Genomic DNA, 18594 nt, shown 5'->3' on the forward strand with positions numbered 1-18594 from the left:
TCAAACTACAATTTTTTTACGTCACCCTTTACCCCGACCCTCCCCATTAAAAAAATAAACAACTTAAAATTTTATTTTTAAAAAATAGTTCAAATTTTAAATAGTTTGATTTTTGTACCCCCCCCCCCACCTCAAACCCTTGACTACCCCCACCCCCTCCAAAAAAGATTTAAAATTTTGTTTTTTGATTTTTTTTTAAATCTACATTTTCTCCAATTCATGCCTACCCCACCCCTTACCTGCCCCTTGCAACACCTCGAAAATTTCAAAGCTAAGACCCAAATAATTCTATAACACCTCGCAACTCAACTCTTAAAAATTTGAATCGTTCGTGTAACACCCCGGACATGAAAAAAAGTTAAAACGGTTAACAAGCATGTCCAAAACCCTAAAACAAAGCATGAACACTTCACTGAAGCCTAAACGACTCGTGAAAGGGAACACAGTCCGTTTAGGGCAAGGTGCACAACCGTCCAGGGCTGCCAAGTGGTGAGTCACCAGGACGAGACCCTAGACGATCTGTGGTGGCTTGTACGGTCCATTTAAGGGTCCGTACAGGTCACCCATCAGCTTTTAAGTATAAGGTCAAATTCAAACAACCATATCTCTCAGAACATAAGGAATTAGGTGTCCCATAACCTATCAAATTAAAGGTCTTTGAGTCCTCTTTCCAAGACCACCAAGTTTTCCTCATTTCGAGTTTGGAGTAAAAAGTTCTTCCTGTTTTAGTAACGCCCTATCAGACACTCGAAGTTTACCGGATGGCTATATGGCCAGTGAAGTTTATAAAGGATTGTAGTGCCCTAACGGTCCGTAAAGCCTCCCTTTCAATGCCCTTCGTAAGTTTAAGTTGGGGTCATTTTGGTCTTTGCCCTATGTGTTTGGTACCTAAACTACGTCGTTTTAATCTCTATTCCAAGTCTAAACCACAATGTTTTACACCTAGTTAAGGGCTTAGAAAGTGTTAATCAGTTCTTTTACATTCATTAATACTTCAAGTCCTTAGAGCAAGGTTCCAAGAGGAGAAAATCTAGGGTTTCGAACGTTCTTCGAGTTTCGTCGTTTTCGTCAAGGACTTCATTTTTCCAAGTATGTAAGGCTATCACAGTATTCGACTAGTTCATCCTCACACCTTACATCTACTTTCAAAAATAGTAAAAGATTCATCTAGGGTTCTATCCTTAGATTTGAGTATTCTTGAGTTGAGTTGATTTGAGTTCTGAGTTCTTGAGTTACTGATTATTGAATTCTATTTCCTGATTATTGAATTCTATTTCCTGATTATTGAGTTGTTATATCTTGCATTTAGATTCTAGAGTTGATTGTTCATGTCTATTATACAACATGAACCCTATTTTCTGAGTATTCATTGAGTTCTTATTGAGAATCTTTTAAACAAAACATAATTGTTTAAACTGAGTTTTGAGAAAGTAAAGAGGAGTTTGAGAAAGAGCTTAACCAAGATTTAAGCAAGAGTATAAGGGAATAAAGTATTTTTCCCAAATGTTTCATTTTTACATGAAGAAAGAGAATAATTTTTTTTGAGTAAAGTTAAAAGAATTTTCAGAAATATTGACTACAGTGCAATTACCTCTTAAAGAGGCCCCTTTTGAGTAATTATCTCAATCCGGAATGTATTTTTACATTGAGCAAAGAGAAATCTTGTTTACTAAATGAGCAATGAGTTTCAGAGATACTTCAGAGTAGTTACCTCTTTTAATAACATAGTTTGAACAGTTATGTGAAACTAGAGAAAGAGTATGTTTTAATACATTTAAGCAAGAGTATATATATTATTGGGAGTATTATTGAGCACCGATATGGGGGAGAGTTCAGACAACTTACAACCCCCATAAACCATGTCTTGCCAACATTGGTACATGATCATACTTTTTAGATGAATCCTTAGTGCTTTCGGGCAGAGTTTAGTAGATCCGCTTAGTTGAGAGGTTCTATATCCCGGCATGATATAGGAAAGTTCTGGCAGTGTGAACAAGACGTTGTATCGTCACGTAGCTCAAAGTGATGGTTGTCGGTTAGAGAATCTCCCGATAGAATTAAAGTTTATTTTTATCTATCACTTATTATGTTGACTTCAGAGATGAGCAAGTGCTTTCTAAAGATTTAAATGATGACATCATTTGACCTGCAGCTTTTTATGATGCAGATTTAGTGTTCAGGATCATCCACAAGCGCTTCGTTGAGATCACTCTACACTCCAGCTAGCTTTTGGTGAGCCTCCTTGTAATCCGGAGGACTTCACATTTTCTTTCTAGTTAGTAGTTTTTGTGATGTTGTGGGTCTTCTCTCGACATCCTTCTTTAATAGTAGAGGCTTCATAGATAGAAAGAGTCTAGGAGTCTCTCAGTACTTTCTTTCCTTTAAAGATGTTTTGTAAACTATTATAATTACTGCAATGAGTACTTTTAGATATTCGAGTTGAGTTTTATTTGGAGATCAAATTTTTTAAGCCTATTATTGCTTGAGTGAGTCTTCCGTTAAGTAGTCAGTCAGGCGAAGGGTTCATTTTGGGATCAGAAATGATTCTCGAGTGCCAGCCACGTCTAGGGTGTATGCTCGGGGCATGACAAACTTGGTATCAGAGCACAAAATTCAAGTTTTCTAGAGTGTCTATGAAGCCATGTCACTGGGATCTTTATTATGGTTGTGAGGCCCCCATTTCTATAAATGAGGGACTACATACATATAAGAAAAGTTTCCCTTCTTTCATACTCTAAATCGTGCAATAAAATTGTGTCATAAGGACCTTATTCGAACTCGTGCCTTTCTCAAATATATTCGACTACCCCTCATACTCAAGATGATTGAAAAGCAAAGTTTAGATCCTTATAGATGAGTTATTCTTAGCAAAAGTCTTCCAAAAGTCATGAGACTTAATAGGGGCTTAAGAGAAGTCTTTAAGTGAGCTTAAGTGTATTGACTTGAAAGAATGCACCCTTATTCATTTAAATCATGCGTTCGAGCTAAAAGTGATATGTACTCCCCAATTCTCTTCTCTGAACTTTATTTAGGTGAGACCCTTATGAGGGGAGTGTGTTCTAGAATGCTTGGGTAGTAATTTTCACCCGAAAGATAGTATGTGTTGCTATGTTATGAGCCACTAGTAGGAAAAGTGCCCAGAGTTAGAAGAATGTATTTAGAGGTATAGTAATCTAAGAAAGAGAGATAGTGATGAAATAATTTATGTTGTTGCACTCATGCACCTAGTAAGTTATTAATAATGAGTTTTTCCTTATGGGTAGACTAAGAAGTGTTGAGTTTTTATAGGTTTCATTATAGAATGTAGAGTAAGAGTTACTAGTATGGATGAGTTAGAGTATACTTTAATTAGAAGGGAGTTTATGTCAATAACATTGTGTTAGTGAAAGACAAGTATAGGTATTGAATAAAAGAGCAGATTATTCATGAGGTGAGAGATCTAAGCTAGACTTATGATTTCCATGATGTTTAGAGGGTTATAGAACTAATTTGGCAATGATGTATAGTAAATGGGTAAATAGTACTTAAGTTGTGAAAGCAAATGTGACGGTAAACTGTAAGTATGTATATTAAGAGATAAAGATTGACTACTTGTCATGACGTCTTAGTGGGCGAGTGTTTCTTAATTTTATCTAGTAGTCGTAAGTTAGTATGATATATGAGAAATTATATTTATATATGTGTTTAGTACTAGACACTAAGCTTGAATTTGAGATGACTTTCATGAAAAAAAATGACAATAGGAGGGTGACGATGTTAGTTTTGAGATCTTATATGGTAGATTAATTTGACATAGAGTAGGTGAAGAATTAAGATGTTAGTTGCAATGCATGTGAATAGTTCAAGTGTGATGTTATTACCCTTACATGAGATAAATGAAGTATGATTAAGTCATTAGATTAGCAAGAGCATTGAGGGATGTACTCGGGATCGTATATAGTCAAACGAGGTTCTAATTAAGTTTATGCTTTTTTTTCATGCTTGCCTAGATAGTATAGTTGAGCTGTCAATGTGGTGTAGACTGATGTAAGCATTATTTATTACCCTTAAGAGTTTGGTCAAGGGGATCATATATAGTCAATGTGGGTAAAGATTATAGAAGGACTTCTATAGAAGCAGAAAGAAGTTAAGTGAAGCATATTAGAAAGAAGCCTTAGAAGAAATCTTAGTGCATGTATATGAATAGTTCAATAGCCACAAGATTAGCAATTTCCTAGTAAGTAAAGCAAATATAGACTAGTTTAGAGATGATGGAATAGATCCATAACGTTAAAGTATCAGCTTCAGACCTAAGGGAAAGATGATACGATGAGTAACCAAGTCAAATGTTGAGAATCAGATAGTAATGTGTTTAGAAAAAGTTAAAGTGGTATATCGATCCATTCATACTCTATCGTATTTCTCAAAGTTCAGTCCTTACAACATCATGTTGATGTCTCTAATATCAGAATTGTGTTCATGACTTATGCTCATACACTTAAGATAAATTCACATCTATGCTCAGTTTCCAGAATGAAGGGTAGAGACTTAAGTCCAATGATTTCAATCTTACTCTATAAAGTTATGGATATCAGCCTCATGATATGAACATATTCATATAAGCACTCGTGTCTCATAGTATGCTCAATATTACGAATTCATGATTTACTCTCAATGGCTAGCAACATAATGTTATGTAATGTATATTCTTATATCAGATGTATTGAATGAATCACAGTTATGATCTTTCTCCCTAAGCTCTTTCAGTGATCCTTTTTCAGTTTTATAGTGATGTTGTCGATAGTAGTTGAATAATGATAGTAGGAGAGAGTTGATATTTTTTTATCGTGGTAGTGGTGGTGTTCTTATTCCATCTAAAGTTATAATTTGGAAGAGGAATAGTGTTGAAGTTTGCTTTTAGTTACTGCAGTAACTTTTAGCAGAATAAGTTATTTAATTTGAATAAATTTGAATTTTGAATTTTAGTTTGTTTATTTATGTTGTTGAGATATTTTAGGTTGTTCAAATTTTAAATTATGCAGATTATATGTTTTATGTTGGTTATTTAAAGCCCCTCAATGCTTAATAAAATTATTGAAAGTCATTTCAATCCATTGATAGACATTTTTAATCTTTTTGTGCTGCACCACTTTTAAGAAAACACCAACAGTGGTATCAGAGCTTCATTGATCCTAAGTGATCTGTGAAATCCTCCAAAGAACTACCATACATTTTTAACCTGTAAGGACTACCTTTTTAACCCATCAAGGCTATCCATTTTAACCCATCAGGGCTATTCATTTTAACCCATAAAGACTAACTTTTGAATCGGTGCTTTTTTCAACGCACATGCTTTTCTAAATAATTTTTTAACCAAAATAATGGCAAGCAACAGTCTCTCTTTGAATGCCTCAGAAATTTTCAGAGACGAAAACTATCAAATTTGGTCTGTGAGAATAAAACCATATTTTGAAACATATGTGATATGTGAGGTTGTGATGGAAGAAAAACCCTTACAATCTCTTTGTGCAAATCATACAAAAGTTCATATTAAAGCACTTTCGAAAAAACTTCTACACAAGACAATGACATCGCATGTGTTTTTGAAGAACAAAATCAAAAGAAGAAAAAGAAAAAAGAAGAAATTTTGCAAGTTCAAAAACAATGAAAAAAATCCAGCATCAACTACCTTCGCAAAAATTGAGGAGGAGCATTTTTTTTCAATTGCAGTAACTAAAGCAAAAGAGGAGTGTTGAAGTTTGCTTTTAGTTACTGCAGTAACTTTTAGCAAAATAAGTTATTTAGTTTGAATAAATTTAAATTTTGAATTTTAGTTAGTTTGTTTATGTTGTTGAGATATTTTAGGTTGTTTAAATTTTAAATTATGCAGATTATATGTTTTATGTTGATTATTTAAAGCCGCTCAATGCTTAATAAAATTATTGAAAGTTATTGAAAGTCATTTCAATCCATTGAGAAACATTTTTAATCTTTTTATGCTACCCCACTTTTAAAAAAACACCAACAAATAGGATGGTGCTTTACTATGAGTAATAGTTAACTAAGAGCAATTAGCCGGTTCCTAATAGTAATGCATGAAATTTCAATTGATAGAGATGACGAGAGAAGGAAAAGTTCTTTGACGGATTGGTTAGTAGGAGTCCATTGATTGACTATAGTACTAGGCTTGAATGTGGTATTGTTAAATATGGATGAATAGACGATGCATTAGATGCTTCTTAACTAGGACTCGAAGTTTGGTTGAATGTAGTGGTATTCATGGGATGAGATTTCCTATAGAGGCATAAAACATGAATCTTGTGGTTTAGTTTAGTATAAACATCTCTTGTTTAGAATCTTGCGATTTAGAGATTACGCTTGAACACATTTAGAAGACAGTTTAACGTAGACCTTGGTAAGAGTAGTCATAAACCCTTGTAAGAGTTATGAGTTGCAACTAATGAGGTGCGGTATTCATAAAGGAGGGCATGGTTTAGAGGTGTTGTTAGGCTTGAAAGCTAGCAGTTGTATTGCTTAATGCATAATAGTCCTATTCTTACTTCATGCCCAGATACCTTTGTTTCAGGTAAAATAACTTCAGATAGAGTGTTACTATGTTTAAAACAATATCGTTCTTGACTGGAAAAACTTATATTGTTATCGATACCATATTAAACCAAAAGCAACTGAACTCAAGGGCCACCTCTGAGAGTGAGACATTGTATTGTGTCTATGAAGCGATTGGACAGAAAGCCTCAACTGTGGCACAATTAGTTTCAAATTCTTTCAGAAGCGAATGCTTTGGAATATTCTGTTCATGTGATATAGACAGTTCCAAACTCTTAGTATGAATTTGTTCTACCTATGTTAGTAGGCAAGTTCAAAAGTCAGAAAGATAGTAAGAGTAACTTCTTTCCTTTCCATTCTCAGTCCACCCATCATTCTAGGACGAATGATCCCAAGGGGGAGGTATTGTAACACTCCAAAAAATTTTAAGCTAAAATATGAATCATTCTATAACACCTCTCAAATCTACTCTTAAAAATTTGAATCGTTCGTGTAACACCTCGGACTTGGAAAAAGGTTTAAAAGGCTTAACAAAGATGTCCACAACCTAAAAACAACCATGGACCCTTCACTGAAGCCTAAATGGCTCATGAAAGGGACCACGATCCATTAAGGGTAAGGTACACAACCGTCCAGGGCTGCCAACTGGTGAATCACCTAGATGGGACCCTAGACGGTTTGTGGTGGCTTGTACAGTCCATTTATGGGTCAGTACAAGTCACCCATCAACTTTTAAATGTAAGGTCAACTTAAAACGACCATATCTCTCAAAACATAAGTAATTAGGTGGTCCATGAACTATTAAATTAAAAGTCTTTGAGTCCTATTTCTAACGCCACCAAGATTACCTCATTACAAGTTCGGAGTAAAAAACTATGTCTGTTTTAATAAGGCCCTATCAGACCGTCTAAGTTTCACGAATGGCTATATGGCTAGTGAAGTTCTTAACGAACCGTGGATCCCTAAACGGTCTGTGAAGCCTTCCTTTTAAGACACCTCGTAAGTTTTTAAGTTGCGGTCATTTTGAACTTTCTCCTATGTGTTTGGTACTTAAGGTACGTCGTTTTAATCTATATTTTAAGCCTAAACCACAATGTTTTACCCTAGTTAAGGGAAAATTTTAATCAGTTCTTTTACGTTCATTAAGACTTCAAGTCATTAGAGTAAGGTTCCAAGAGGAGAAAATCTAGTTTCGAGCGTTCTTCCAATTTCATTGATTTCGCTAAAAACTTAGTTCTTCCATGTATGTAAGGTTATCATAGTGTTGGACTAGTTCATCCTCACGTAGGGTTCTATCCTTAGATTTGAATATTCTTGAGATAAGATGAGTTGATATAGAGTTCTGAGTTCTTGAGATACAAATTATTGAATCCTGTTTCTTAATTATTGAATTATATTCCTAATTATTGAGTAGCTTTATCTTGCATTAAGATTCTTGAGTTGATTGTTCATGTCACGATCCAAAGTACACCCTATACGTGACATGACGTATAGGACCCTAAGAGACCCTACACAAGGCACTTAGCACACATCATAAAAGATAATAGAATAAAGAGTTCAAAAGACAGTTTTATATCATAACGAGTTTGACAAAACGAAGCGGAAAATCTAACATAGTCTCAAAATCATCTAGTACATCAAGAGTGATTGGTACGTAACTCATACATCACATACAATATGGAAAAGTAAAGACTATAAGCAATAAAGGTTTGGTCCTTAGAACATGAGGACTCACAAATCTTCAAAAGCTACTAATGTGATCACTAGCCATGGAGTTGCAAAATGGGAACGTCTGACCCTACATTAGTGAAACAATGTAGGCAAGAGTATGTGTTAGTACATGAAATGTACCAAGTATGATAGAAATGCATAAGAGTTATGAAATCACGCCAAAAAGGGACTTTACATGATAAGCAATGACCAAGTTAAACTACAAGATAAATGAGTTAGAAAATATAAATCATAAACATGGTCAATGCAAGCTAAACATTTTTAAAACACTTTTGAGATAATTCTAGAAGTAACCTTAGTTCATTATTGTGGGATATTTACCTTTAACCAGCATAGAGACCATGTGAGCTATACCATGGAATCTGGTGTCTACCTACCCCACACCTAAAAGGGGTGTCCTCACTTTCCAAGGTAAGAATCGTGAACTTCTAGCTTATGTGGATCCACTAGCTATTGTCCATCTAAGACAACATTCTATGGTGAAACATAGTTATGGGGTAAGGAGATTTCTACTAGAAACTCGATCTCTACTATGGAAGAGCTTCCATCTCAATATCCTCTCGGTGCTTAGCATAAATCTAAAGGAATCATTATTGGTCATAACTTATCTTATCATTAGAATAGATCCTTCATATTGATTCATCTTAGGTGATAAAACCTTTCAACCTTATGGATCCTTTATGTGAGAAACCCTTTCACAATCGTGCTTTCAGTATGTGAGAAATTCTTTCACAACAACAACATTGATGCTTCACTCTCAAAGCAAATCTTAAATCATTTTCATCAATTTCATAGAGAAGATGCATATCTTCATAAATTCATCTTTCTTAATTAGTTCAAAAGTTTCTTCATATGATCATCGTCTAGAAATCATAGATTTCACATGGGTTCATGGCAATTCAACTTAGAAACATGCAATTACTTCAATTCATGCATAAAAAGACATAACAATCATCAATTAGATCATAATTGAAAAGAACCCATGAGATTGAGTAAAACCCTAACTTCCATTGGAGATTATACCTAGTAAAAATTGGGGAATTCAGGAACCCTATGGAGGAAAGGACTCCATAGGTGAATACTATCATACTTTGATGCCAAAAACTTACAATCAATGGTGAATTTGGAGACTTGATCTTGAATACCTAGACTTGTTTTTCTTCTTTAGAGAGAGAAATATTTGAGAGGATGAACTTGATCAACTTTTAGGAATTTAGGAGAATGAATTGAATTGGTTAATTTTGGGGTAAAAATACTTATACAGGGTCAGGGGTAAAGGGTAAAACGATATAGTATTGGGTTAGAATAATTAGGAAAAGACCCAAAAACTCCTGTAAAATAAGTGCCGACCTCCATTGACGGTGGGGACCTACGATCCATGGGCCCACCTATAGACCGTCTTAGTCAATCGTCGATGGGGTTCAGAAACTTGCTTCGAGACCTTCGATCGACGGGACCCATGTACAGTCCGTTGATCTACCTACGGTCCGTACATGGCCGCGTTGACTCCAACCGTAATTTTTTCAAAATCTCACTAAGTCCGGGACTCACTTACCAGACCTACCTTTGACTTATACATTAGATGACAAACCTCTTCCCATTTGAATTGTAAGTTTATATTTCTCATTCTTTAATCTATTCTTTTTCTTTTGTATATCTAATTATCTACCTATATATATATATATATATATATATATGTTGATTTATTTTTCATAATTAACAAATCTATATATGTGTATATACATATTACAATTAGTTAACTTCAAATTGGAACGACACCCTTTTAGTTCAATTGACCAAAAAAAGAACATCATTTCAGTACGTATACTGTTAATTAGCTCAAGAAATGAAAACTAGCAGTTGCATTGGTATTTCAACCATAAAACCATGTCGTAGAATCCTCAGCAGTTGTAAAGGTTCATCCTTTATTGGTTATTCATTTGGGAAATGTAATCATTTAATAAATGATAATTTGTCGAATCGGCACTGCAAATTAGATGATATACATAGGGTTTCTGATTATGCTAATAGGGTTATAGGGGTTATTGGTTTGAATCAGAGTGTTTTTTGTCGATTCGATTCAAATTGGAGGTATTGTAGGATTCTTTTGGGTTTTAGGTTGAATAAGGGAACTAGGTGCTGCTCTATCAATGCAAATGTTGCATCTGATGTAAGGAGTCATTCGACTTCAAATGAAGCTCAAGTTAATGAGAAGATCTTCGATAGGTTTTACATACAAGGAGGCTTAAATTTGAAGCGTTTAGTCATTGACATAATAGAATCAGGTAAAGACGTAGCTAAAGTAGAAGAAGAAGTTAGGACAGATGTAAATGATGGATCAGGTGTAAGTAAAGCATCCTGATAATTCACATTGGCATAATACATAAAAAGTGTCATTTGGTAGGCACTTAAACTTGTATAAAGTTGAACAAGTAAACACACGTGTCCTACTTGGCGTCCCACATGGAAATCGGGTCCTACGCGACATCCTACGTGTATTATGCCACGTAGGACACGTGTGTTTATTTGTTCAATTCATACAAGGAGGATAACTTTTCTCTGAGTGTCCAACTTTTCCTTTGGTAGTACTTGTTGAAATGCCTTCCCCATTCTTCTTGTTCTTCTTTTTGTTTTTGCCTCCATCTTGAGGCTTGGCAAACTATGCTCCCTCGATATTTCCTTCTTCTCTCACGACTCTTCGTTGTTCTTGGGCCTGCAAAGCATTCAAAAACTCTGCGAATGTGATCTTGGACAGATCCTTAGTGTTTTCCAAAGTAGTTATGGTTGCTTCAAATCCTTCCGGCATAGTTTCCATAATATTTTCAATAATACGTGAATCATTAAACACGGAACCAAGCAATCTTACCCTGTTTTCTATGTTCAAGAGCCTTTCAGAGAAATCTTTGATGGTTTCTACTTCTTTCATCTTCTGAATCTCGAAATCTCTTATAAGATTTAACACTTGCATACCTCTCATCCTTTCATCCCCTTCATATTCTGCCTTGAGATAATGCCAGATGGCTTTGGCTACATTTAGAGACACAATTCAAGTGAAGATTGAAGAATATACTCCTAAAAATAAACAAGCCTTTGCCTTTGATTTTATGGTTTTCCTATCTTTATGGTTCTTGATCTGGGCCATAGTAGGATTGTTAGGAAGCGGAGGGACTTCATAATCCTCTTCGATTGCCTCCCACATATCCATGGCATCTAGATAAGTTTCCATCCTTACCGTCCAAATCTGATAGTTATCACCATTAAAAACAGGTGGTGCCATTACTAACAAACTTTATTCTGCTTCCATGATTGATAAATTTGTCTTATTGATTTCAATCCTAACTTTGATGAAACACCCACATATCCCTCAAGAAATAAACGCTCCAATACTAATTGTTACAGAGCAGGAAGAACATAATAGTCTGGTTTCTCTTGTTACTGAGCAAGCGGGAACATTAGTTTGATAAACAAGCAGAGAAATATTTATGAAAGAAAAACTACTTACCTCATTATGAAACAAATTAATTTATAGAGTTTACAAGGCAACATAAATTAAGAAACCAACTCCTAAGGATTAGGGATAAGATTAGAAACTAACTATGAATCAGATAGAAACTAATTAACTGCTAAGCAGTAAATAACTACCCTACAATACAGAGAACTTGGACTGTTTCAATTCTTATGCATATTTCTAACAAGACATAATTTAATCAGTAGAGTTCAATAGGATTGCATGTCATTCTTTGCCTAAGTTGCTCATGTTTTTTCGTAGTTTTGCTTTTGTTGTTATTTGCTTTAGTGCTTCTAAAGGTTGGCCCAGTGCACGAAGAATCTCTTTTACGCAGGGTCCAATGAAGGGTCGCATCTTAAGGGAATGTAGTGCAGGCAACTTATCTTATGCAAGATGTTGAAGTTGACAACATCACTCCTATTTTAATTTGACCAAGCTTGTAGTATAGCTATTTTTTTTAGCTTAGTTAATTATTTTGATATTTTAGTTAGTATTTTAGTAGCGGATAGCTTTCCCTAAGGTTAAGGAGAGTTAGGTTAGTGGATTTAAGTTAGTGGTTTTGTGGGATTGTGACTCTAATAAAGTTGTAATTCTATATAAGGTCATTAACTGAATAAATAAAAGTTAGTCCATTGTTCTTTTTCTTTGTAAATTATTTTCTCAGACTCCTCCTGTTCTATTTTATTTTATGCTTATTGTATCTTAAGTTCTTCATATAGTATCAAGAGTAAGGTGGTTCCTTGGGTGATCATTTATTGTAGTTCTTTTTCCTGAGACTTTTGTTGCTCATATAATGACAGACCTACACGATGTCGGTGGAATGAAAAAGCTCACCAACAACAACTACAGTACATGGTCAACTTGCATAATGTCTTACATTCAAGGATATGTGGGAGGTTGTCAACGGTAGTGAGGTGACACAACCAGCAGCAGAAGATGCAAATGGTACTGTGCGAAAATCGAAGATAAAAGCTGGTAAGACTATGTTCGCTTTAAAACAACGACTAAAGAGGATGTGCTAGAGCACATACGAGACGCCACCACCCCGAAGCAGGCTTGGGATACAAAATGATACGAGGATCCATCTCTTAGAGAGTGAATTACTCTCAATAGGGAAATGCAGCATGACAATTGCACAATACTTTCATAAGGTGAATATGCTATGTCAAGAGATTTCAGAGTTAGATCCCAAAGCTCCAATTGGAGAGACAAGGATGAAGCGGATTGTCATCCGTGACTTATCTGTCAACTTTTCCACTATCACCCCAAAAAAACCAAACTCTGCCTTACGTAAAGTTGCAGAGTACGATTAACCTCTAGATTTGAAATCACTGCTTATGTACCCGGTATTGGCCATAATTCACAATAACATTCTGTAGTCTTAGTAAGAGGGGGGAGGGTTAAGGATTTACCCGGTGTGAGATATCACATTGTTCGAGGAACCCTAGATGCTGTCGGATTAAAGGATCGCCAACAAGGAAGGTCTGAAGCCTGAATATAGAAGCTTTATTGCTTATGTACACGGATGATCCATATCCCAACACTTAAACACAAATACGACCATTCATAGACCAAAATGTAACAAATATAAAACAATAAACAACTCGATTCTCTCATAGAACCCACACACAAACTATTAGTATACCAGTGCGGTACCAAAGTCGACCAGTATTAGTATTTATACCAGACGTGGTATTCGAGTCAACAGTTAGTATTCATACCATTGTGGTATTTGAGCAAACTTCTAGTATTCCTATAATTGCATGGTACAGAAGCATATCACAATCACAAACAATCACGCACAACACCATCACAATGAACAATAACACTTGAAACTCACAAGTAAAGTAAAAAGATTTATTACATGAGATTATCAAGACGATGTCAAATACATATCCTTCTCTTTGGTTTCCCCTACAGGCATTACACGTGATACCCTAAAGCAGTAAACAAGCTTACACACATGTATTAGACAACACAAATCACCTCTATATAAATGGCCTTATACTGAACCCAACAATTTCATAACACCCAACCTTACAATTACCATCAACCATCTCAGCAACAAAACTCAAGGTTAAGAATCAAGAATTAAAGAATCTCCCTTTAGTCATTCTTTTTTCCACACCTTAAGAGCAATAACAACAACTTTAACTATCAAGACGTCATGCCCGAAGGCCTATAAATGCAATATCTGTAAAGCTAGAATAAATAATAAGGTAAAAATAGGTTTATTCGCTAAATTTATAAAAGATCTAGCCTACCTGGGTTCCACACATTAGTTGATGAACCTTGCCCATGAGCTTCCAATTTCGTGATAGCAAACCGTGATGAATGAGCACCGAAGTTCCTTGGGCTTTCACCTTTCATGCATTGCAATATCTACCCTCTATTTATCACATGCCCCGGGTGACTTTAGAGGGTTTTACAACTTCCCTCATGTGTTTTCTTCATTCAAAAGTGGGAAGAAAAATTCAAAAACTTATATACCTAGGTTGTTGAATTCCCTTCATCCCTCTATAGTGGTTGTGCAAGCGGTATTGAGGCACCACCATAGCTGGAAGCCTCCCACTATGGTAGGTTGATGTCAGTCCAATCAACTTCAAAACAAAGAAAATTCGTCGTGTGCTCAAATTTTAGAATTTTTGGAATTTCGCACGAGATGACCTCTAATAACAATGGATCGTGTCATTACAACTACACTGCTATATAGGGCTATACCTCAATGACCCTAAAACGTAACCCTGCTTTACAAGGTTAGGATCCTTTAGTGCCTCGTCGGATGGATGGTTGGTTACCAGGGGATCATTATTGAACCTGAGGGGTTTGGATATGGTTTATCTATTTTTACATCTTATTATAGTGTTTGTTTTCTAATTCATGAATTTCACCTCCTAATATTTTTAATTATTGTATTACAGGCTTAAACCATGCCATGAGACTACGAAGTTCATTAATCTACTATTGAAATTATTTTTGATGTCGCATACTTGACGTAGGGTGAGATTCCACAATCAGCCCTGAGACAAGTTTTTAATGAGTTTAAGGTAAATATGAATTTATTATTTAAATTTAAACTATACGTATTATGATTCATTCCTAATGTGATATAATTCAAAAAAAAATCTAGGAAAGTGTGTATGGCTTCCCCTTCATGATAAGTAGATCACAATTAACTTTGAGAAAAGAGCAGGTCATAGAATAGCAAATCCATTTTACGATGGTCGCATAAAATGTAGAATTCTCAAGTGGTGTAAATCAAATATTGAGAAAGATCTATGCCGAAGTGGAGTAATCATAAGTTGATTAAGAAGAGGAGAAAACAGAGATCTAGTTAATCTTTATGCTCACCCTTGTTGTTTTTCTGCTTTTACATCTGCAAGTTCAAGTGCCACACTGGTTCCTTTTTTCCTAGTTTGAGACACTTAGTATTTCAAGTGTAGGGGAGCAAACCGTACACTAATCGTGGTGGAGCATTTACTCTTTTTTTCTTTCTTTTAGGTATTGCTTGGTTATGCCCCTAGACTTTTGTATTTTTATTTGAATAAGATACCTTTTCACTAGATTTTTAGATAGATTATGATATCTTGGTGTTTCTGGACATGAAGTCATTTTCGTGCTACTATTGTTCATAGCAAATATTCTATTTTGTTGGTAGATTGTTTGATGGATTACATAACTATTGGGATGCTTCTGCTATAGTAGATTCTTAGCAAAATTTTCTATTGTTATTTTGTATCTAATAAGATGAATGTTGGTTCACTTGACATGTATAGGTGCTTGTTGAGTGTCAAACACGATTGTTGATGGGAATTTTTTTAAATTTATTTTCTATTTCATGATAAAGGATAAGTCTCAATATTCCTTACATACCATGTTCATAAAGGTTGAAAACATACCCCGATATCACCATTCAAAATTCAAATGATTAATAATTATATCCAATGATATTAAATATAGAATAAAATTAATGCTTCTCCATAAAAAGGTAAAAATATCAAAATTGAAGCAATAATTATGTCTCGAGTTTTCCTCTTCTCGATTAAGCAACAAATTTTGAAATCAACTATCATATTTCATTTATATGTTATTAATGATTATCCTATTCAATTACCTGATTATTGGTGCATCATAATATTCTCATCTCGACGAGACTAAAATCACTAATAAAGGCAGATACAAAATCATACTTGAAGCTCAAATTGAAAGATGACTTCAACGTGCTACAATACAAACCCCCTTGAGTAGTTCTTTAATATAACAAAACTAAACTATATTACCCTAATTTATATGAAACTCGTTAAAATTAGTAAACAACCATTAGATTCAAGATTCGTACTTCACTTCGAAATTAAATAAATTTGATTGTTCCACTATGTTGACGATACCTCATGTTTGCTAGGATCCCCCTTTCATAAATGCTCAAGTTTTGTTTCTCTGTTTGTTCCTCTTCTTAAAAAAAAAACTTATGATTACTTCACTGTTGGCAAAGATCTTCGCAAATACTTGGTTTACACCACTTAGGAATCCTACCTTTTTAGCGATCATTATAAACGAGTCTGATATTCTATGACTTACTCTTTTCTCAAAGTTAATTGTGATTTGCTTGTCATGAGGGGGAAACAATACACACTTTTCCTAAAATTATTTTCAAAATATCTCACATTAGGAACGAATCACAATACATATAGTGCTTTATATGAAATAATAAATTCATATATTTGTTAAACTTATTAAAGGTTTGTTGCGTGACTGATTACAGAATCTCACCCCATGTCAAGTATGCGACATCAAAAATCTTTCCAACAGAAGATTATAATAACCTTGGTTTTCTTGTGCATCATGAATTAAATCTACAATATAACAATTAAACTATTGGGAATTCAAATTCGTAAATTAGAAAACTAACAATATCATAAGATGTAAAAATAGATAAATTATGTTGAAAGATATTGAAAATCACGAAAATCTCCTAGTTTGAAGTCTGCTTATGGCACTCTCTTTAAGGATATTTCACTAGTTAAGGTATATTTCTAAGGATTCTACAATCTCTTCTAGTATTAAAACTAGGAGTCAGAACCTAAAAAAAAATATTTTACTTAATGAAAATCCAGCAATACAAAATAAGAAAACATGTTTTCCTTGTTATTCTTTTTTAGTTTCTTAGCTAAAATCACAAATTTACTATTTATAGAGATCACAAATTGAGAGCTCCAAATCTTTGCACAAAATGACATTCAATGAGTAGTAATTGAAATAAAGGCTATTGACTTAATTATCAATTATTCCTTCAAATATGTGCACAATCAATTTGATAAATGCCATAAAGACAATTAATTCATTGTCATATTAAACCAAATAATTGTTTGAAAAATTCTTAATAAAATACCATTAAGACTAATATAGTATGGGGAAAAAAATATATAATTGATATTTTGATCAACTTTAATAATAGATATAAAGAATCCCAAAGATTATTCTTATACTTTTTAATATAACAACGATATTTTATCAATATTCCTCCGTAGATATCACAAATTGAGAGCTCCAGATCCTTGCACAAATGACATTCAATGAGTAGTAATTAAAATAAAGGCTATTAATCCAATTATCAAATATTCCTTCAAATCTGTTTACAATCAATTTGATAAATGTCATAAAGACAATTAATTCACTGTCATATTAAACCAAATAACTGTTTGAAAAGTTCTTAATAGAATACTATTAAGTCTAATATAATCTGAGACAATAATATAGAATTAATTCTTTTGACCAACTTTAATAATTGATATAAAGAATCTCAAAGATTAGTCTTATACTTTTTAATATAATAAAGATATTTTATCAATATTTTCCATATATCTTGAAAAGTATATTAATGAATATTATATATAATATATAAGTATTGTTAAGTTTCTAAAGAGAAGAATAATGAGTCTGGTGTCTCGTAGACTATGAATCAGACCTTGTAAAAAATAAGATTAAACTAACCGAACAAATGGTGAAATGTAGAACGTCTACGAACTAAAAATTCTTTTGTAAGCTCAGAGTCTTATTTTATCACATTATACTTGCACAATCTCTTACGTTATCACAGTTTTACATGAAGAGATCATGTGAGTCTCCTGGTATTCATGAGTGCTTTAGAAATGTGTCACAATTTTATAGAAGTGGCGCCAATTCACATCACATATGTCCATCTATCAAGTGTATTATGCAGGGCAATACACCACCTTTAAAGGATTTGATAATGGATTAAGAGTTTACAACTCAATCTCACTTTCCTTGCACATTTGCACTAACTGCACACCATAATAGATCATAGATTAAAGGAAATTGGACAAAATATATTTAATCAAAATTCTTTTTGTTATTCATGATTTTCAAAGGAAGGATTTAACATGTGTTCAACCTTTGAGAAGACGAGATATATGATTGGAATGCATCATCTCCGGTTGTAAGTGATATTTTAATCAGGGGGGGTATAATATGCACTGCAATCTCTTTTCCTTAACCAAGGTTTTCTCCCACTGGGTTTTCCTAATAAGTTTTTTTAATCAAACAACTATTAATGTGCATTATAATATGTTTGTACTCTTTTTCTTTCACTGAGATTTTTTTTCCCATTGAATTTTTCTTAGTAAGATTTTAATGAAGCACACTATTTATATTAAGACATGAACATGCAAGGGGGAGTGTTGTAAAACTATGTGGATGACCATGTGACCATTCATTGTACCTAACTATTATGTGCAAGTAATGAGGCCAACACACTATATGATATTTGTATGGCCAAGTAACTTGAATTC

At 34.0% G+C, this 18594-nt stretch overlaps 1 protein-coding gene across 1 annotated transcript in view; it reads left to right on the forward strand.

Annotated features, from left to right (window-relative positions):
• The window catches only part of LOC125843276 (alkaline/neutral invertase A, mitochondrial-like), an 80422-nt gene that overhangs the window by 19183 nt on the left and 42645 nt on the right, over positions 1–18594 (forward strand). Inside the window, exon 2 of the mRNA XM_049522509.1 lies at positions 10563–10619. Coding sequence (XP_049378466.1) covers positions 10563–10619 — 57 coding nt within the window. The remainder of the gene's footprint in view (positions 1–10562; positions 10620–18594) is intronic.

Source organism: Solanum stenotomum, chromosome 1 (assembly GCF_019186545.1).
Source record: "Solanum stenotomum isolate F172 chromosome 1, ASM1918654v1, whole genome shotgun sequence".
Taxonomy (NCBI): domain Eukaryota; kingdom Viridiplantae; phylum Streptophyta; class Magnoliopsida; order Solanales; family Solanaceae; genus Solanum; species Solanum stenotomum.